This window comes from Cydia amplana, chromosome 8 (assembly GCF_948474715.1).
Source record: "Cydia amplana chromosome 8, ilCydAmpl1.1, whole genome shotgun sequence".
Taxonomy (NCBI): domain Eukaryota; kingdom Metazoa; phylum Arthropoda; class Insecta; order Lepidoptera; family Tortricidae; genus Cydia; species Cydia amplana.
In genome coordinates, this window is record NC_086076.1 from 8,006,328 (window position 1) to 8,012,327 (window position 6,000).

Genomic DNA, 6,000 nt, shown 5'->3' on the forward strand with positions numbered 1-6,000 from the left:
TGTCAGGCATGCTCTTCGGTTCCAGAGCTACAGGTAGATATTTTATTTTTAGATGCGTATCGAATTGAATTCCCAGACGACAAAAGGCCCGGGAAAACAAGTTATACGCATGCGTAAGCAGGCCTCACAAAAGCTTCCTAAGTTCCTACGCGTTCTACTCATAGTAAATACCTACTTAATTTTAATAAATATTATAAATGCATATATGTAGTGTGTAATGGTATTCACCATTACACAAATTTAATAAGCCCCCACAGTAAGCTCAATAATTACGCTTGAAAACTTCAACGAAGGGCGCCAAAACCCGATTTCGCTCTACCCTGATCAAGGGCTCGGGCCGGCACTGGATGGACCATACGAACAGTAAAGTGGCCTGGGCTGGGCCGCAGGGCTCAAGAGGCAAAGGCCGACCACGTCAACCACGTGGCAGATGGTCAGACGAGCTAGTAGAAACGGCGGGTCCAAAATGGCTAGAGACAGCCCAAAATAGAGAGGAGTGGAACTCCTTGGGGGAGGCTTTTACCCGAAAGGGGCCCACAAATTTTTTAAGTTACCTATCTTTTACTTTAATGTTATATATTTATTTTGTTTTAAGTATGTGTGGAAGGATTAAATCTTTTTTATTTATTTATTATGCTTGACCGCACAATAACCGTTATTTATAGATTATTATTATTATTATTTCTGCAAGATTTCTGCATCATTATATTTACAAGCAGAAACGTCTGCGACCGATGCTATTAAGCTTAGAATAAGTAAATTTAAAAGTGGAAAAATAAAAATAAAAAAATAGTATGGGTATAGCACATCGTAAGGTGAGTTCGACTAAGATCGGACATCGGGTAAGATCGTATGATTCAAATTTCCGCCTATTGTGGGGATATTTATTAATGCTGGCAAGGTGATGCGATGCGCCATTTTGTTCCGCACCCCTCTTCAGTCCGCACTTGTTGCTGTGACAGACCAGACCAGAAAAATGTGTTTTTATTTCGCATCCGGATATACCCTCCGCTAGTTTTTTTGGAATAACTGGTAAGTTTGAGCATTATTTGTTTCTTTTATAAATTGTATGTTATTTTTATTAAATTTGTGACAAATCTGTATATTTGGAATTTTGATACGATGCCTGTAGGCCGAGATCCGGTCTTACTCGAAGTGGTCAAAGATCGGATGCAATTCATCCGATCTTATTTTCTCAGGGATACTCAAACTTTAATACGTGTCACCACGATGCTTGATTAAATTTCTCTAACGTATATATAATGGCGTTTTTTGTACATAACCGCAAATTTAAATGAGAAGAAGGTTTAAGTGCTATGAAACGAATTTTAAACATAGTTAATTAATTATACAACTGCCTAAAATATGAGTGTATTGATTTCAACGTTCAGGGTTGCATGTATGTATGAGAGTTTCTTTATTTTAAATTTTCTTAATCTATCTTAATAATAGCAGACTGATTAAAATTTGGTTGATTAAGATTTGGTCGTATTAATTCCTCCATTTTCATATTATTTTATCCGTATGTCCTCTTTCATCACCTTCTTTCAACCTACCGCGCTTATGGTGTCAATGAACCCACGTGGTTCATTGACCCCACATGGGTTCATTGACCCCACATCTAAAAGTTTGACAACCATAATTTCTTGAATATTGAGCGCATGGTGTAAGATCGGACGGAAAAAATACAAAAAAATAAAAATCGGGTCGGATATGATAGCCCGAGTTACTGCTAGGCCAATTCTTCTATGTATTAGTCAGCGGATAAAACCGGTTATTTTGCAGTAGTAAACTCTATGGTACGGGCAATAGGGCCGAAGTTATATGCCCGTCCGTTCTTACACCACCAGGCAAAAAAATAATGCTGTCAATTTATTTTGTTTCCTATATTTAAACAGTCATTAAACGCTTACTATGACGTCTATAAAGATAATAAAATTCAATCATATAGAAAATTTTATTATTATCAATTCTGTACTTGAATCATGTCCGTACCCTATCTACAAGCTGAGAAAAAAAAAATCCAACATCATCTTAACCCACCTAAAAACGTCCGAAACTTACCCGAACTCACCTTAACTGGTGAATTTCCAATATGACTTGGAACTCCGGTAGCCGTTTAAGAAGTGTAACGCTCTTACGGTAGATGTCGCTAGGGTCCCCTAGACCCATAATATGGTGGAAAGATTTGCTAGCTATGGATGAGGTCTTGGTGGCTCAGATGGCAGAGCGCTGGAATATCGATCCAGAGGCCGTGAGTTCAAGTCTCACCCAAGACAGTAATATTTCCACTTTTAAATTCATTCTAAGATTTATAGATTATGTTTTCTTTTAGAATCAGGAGTGCTGTTTTTTTTTTGTTATTAAGAATTTATTTTAGTCACAGGATTTTTCTAAACATCCTGTATCTGTAACGGGTACCTAGGTCCAAAACTATAATAAAGTATACTTAGTATACTTTATTATATTTTTTTTTATAGGCATTTTCGAACTAACGATTACACGAACGGAATCTAGAAATACCATGTTACTAAAATACCTTCAAATTTAGCTTCTTCACAAATATACACTGAACATGTATTCAGGTTATCATATGTGTCGTCATCAGGATCATCCATACTTTTCAAATAAATTTTTTTGAACTTCATAAAAGTTTTATGGTCCATCGCGAAAGAAGTAGCGGCAAATATTCAAATATCTCCTAGGTAATTGTTTATATCTTCTCCTTGGCAATTATTGTTTATTAACGACGAGTTAACGACAGTTAAAATTCTTGAAGCAACATGACATTTTGCTATTCTTAAAATAATTTGAAGTCATTTTGATTACGATCTAGATGGCCATGTGGAGTTGATGTGGAGTATTAGTAAGAGAAGGACACGATGATTTAAAGTTCATCTTAAATATAAACTAAACTATATCAAATGAAGTATTTATTTTTTGATAATTTAACTATATTAATATCGCGCTTTAATAAACACGTTGATAAGTTCTTTTTTACAAACATAATTATATTTTTACAAAAACATCTAATGGCAACATTATATGACGTCACCATGAGGGATTGGATAGGGATGTCCACAAGCTATCGATCAATAGATACCAAAAATAAAGAAAAGAAAATTAATTGAGGGCCACTGATCGTAAGATTCGTAAGATAAAGGCTGAAGCGTAATTTACTATAGCTGGTCAACCAAATCTTGGCAGTAAAAAAAGGCGCGAAATTCAAATTTTCTATGGGACGATATCCCTTCGCGCCTACATTTTTCAAATTTGCCGCCTTTTTCTATTCTCAAGATCTGGTTGACCAAGTATATTATACATTATTTCTTATTTCGAATTCCAATTAAATCTATTATCTGTACATATATTTCTGTAACCACTTTTTAAAATTTTTAAATCATTTCATTTTCATTTACCATTATTGGAATATCTTAGGTTTTATTTTTCAATTTTGTAATAAAATAGCCCTACTGGTAGGGGGTACCTAAGTATAAATATTTGAGATACCTTTGGACATCACTTTAACTGTCAATGTCACTGTCCACAACTTTACTTGTCATTGTCAGTATTTCAGTATTGTCACTTAAAACTCATCCATCACCGTGGGGTTCGTGGGCTGCAATCAATAATTTTATTATCAATAAAAATAATTTCCGTTTTCTTGGTTGCACATGCTTTAATCATATTCCTTTCAATAAACCGCATGTTACAATGAAATTAACAGTTAAGAAGTTGCAAGGTGGGGAGTGTTGTATTGAGGTAAGGGTCCAAAAATCTCAAATTAACTTGAAGCAACTGTGTACGTATTACAATATTGTTTTAAGGTTTTGCTGGATAGAAGCCACAATGTTTAGAATTTACGAGCTTTTTTAAACATTTACACGTAATAAGTTCAAAGGTTTATGCCAAGAATTCGTCCAGATGTTTCACCTCGCATGTATTTGCATAGGTCATTTAGTTATATTAAACTTTTTAGTTAGTTTTTTTTATTGACGTATAATATCTAAGGACGGGCTAATGGGACACTAAACATCGTACTAGTTCAGCGGTGCTACCCACGAATTCCAGCCAATCGTGCAGTCTAACGCGACTAGTTGCGACCAATAGCGCGCGTAATGCGAACTCGTCAACCAATCGCGCGCGTGATGCGAACTCATCAACCAATCGCGTTGTAGCGATTTCACACCGCTGTACTGGCCCCTGTCATGCCTCATTATTATTGCCCGTAAAGCCAGTCCCTAGATATCTATGTCAATGGTGTTTTTGTTGTTTACAGGTGCTACCAACAACATCTATATTTGAAATAAAACGAGAAGTTGCTGGAAAATTAGCCATACCTGTTGAAGAACAAAAGCTTCTGTTACTTGGGCGCACCTTAGCCGATGAACAGACTATTGAGTCATACCCAACCATAAAAGACGGCACCAAACTCAACCTTGTTGTGAAAAAACCTGATGGTCTACTTGAAGCTTCAATGAAATACTTTAAAAAGTTAGGTATGGCAGATAAAGAAGCCACAAATGCAGCTAATAAACTTCTTAAAATTGTGGAGGATAAGTTTAATAAGTTGTCTTGGGATGATATAGACCGGTTGTCTATGGATTGTCTGTTAGAGGAATGTGGCCAAAGCCGGCCAGTGGTTGAGAATGAGCCAGAAAATGATGACATGTATGGTTTGTGACCCTTCCGGAGTGAATTGATTTACATTTTAAATCAAATGTTATAATGTTTATGGCTTTAAAAGACTACATTGATATTCATTGAAAGTACATTCTCTAATGTGTTTATTTAACCTTTTCAACGCTTTTCGTCCCATGCTAAAATGTGGCTTATACGCCAAATGGTTGCAATATGAAGAGCGAAAATAAACCTTATCTGTCAGCAGGAAAATTGCTTTGACAGTGTCCGTCATAGCCTTTTTAGTGGCTGTTGGCGTCATGGGCACGACAGCACTCAACCACTTTAGTGGCTCTTGGCGTTGAAAAGGTTAACAATGTTCATAAATCCTTATTGGTATTTCTTGAAGATGTGTTTCTTTGCTTTATAATTTTATGCAACATTCGTAAGGCCTGATATCCTTGATATTTATAAGCACAGCTGGACAGGTTTTGCTCTTAATTTTTTATTCTATACAATTCAAATGAATTTGTAAACTAGGTGTCATACTAGTTTTTTTTTTGTAAATGTGTTTTATACAATTCCGTCATAGCCTGTAGCCTAATTCCCTCCGTTTGCCAATTTTAAGACTTGTATGACTTATGTTTAACAAATTATACATAATAAATATAATAATTATTATATTATTGGCTAGTGTACATGCATATTATTTGCATCCTTGTCCTTGTTAAAAACACTATTATTATTAATAAAAAATCATACTGGAAGATGATGCAACATAACTAACATAAGACACAGAGAAGTCTTACATCAACATACGAGGGGCGTTCAAAATATTCTCGGTATTGATATCTTACGACCTCTTCTAAAATTTCTTTCGTTACTGGCCGCTAAGGTTTATTCATTGACATTAAAAAAAAGTATAATTCGAACCGAGATAGTCTTTTGTTTTTCTGCAATTGCTGAACAAACATGAACATCCTGTGCGAATTGACAATGTTAACTAAATTAGAACATCGATGCGTGATAAAATTCTTGACAAAACAGGGTAAAAATCAAAAAACCATAAAAGAGGAAATGGATTGTGTTTACCGTGAGTCTGCTCCTTCTTTATCTACCATTCAAAAGTGGTCAAGCGAGTTTAAACGCGGAAGGGAGAGTATTGAAGATGACCCTAGACCTGGCCGGCCTGTAGTAGCTACTTCACAAGAAAATATTGATAAAGTGGAAAAACTTATATTGGAAGATGGTCGAGTGAAGGTAAAATCTATAGCACAAGTAACCAATCTCTCTATTGGTACCGTACATGATATTATACATGACCATCTTAATATGTCAAAAGTAAGTGCAAGATGGGTTCCGCGAATGCTGACTCGGCTT

General features: G+C 35.6%; 1 protein-coding gene across 1 annotated transcript; it reads left to right on the forward strand.

The window, feature by feature from the left end:
- Positions 1-3,614: 3,614 nt before the first annotated feature.
- Positions 3,615-4,763, forward strand: LOC134650536 (ubiquitin-like protein 4A). Its single transcript, XM_063505491.1, has 2 exons — positions 3,615-3,762; positions 4,280-4,763. Exons 1-2 carry the CDS (start codon positions 3,715-3,717, stop codon positions 4,682-4,684), a joined length of 453 nt encoding a protein of 150 aa, XP_063361561.1. The 5' UTR covers positions 3,615-3,714; the 3' UTR covers positions 4,685-4,763.
- The last annotated feature ends 1,237 nt before the right edge of the window (positions 4,764-6,000 follow it).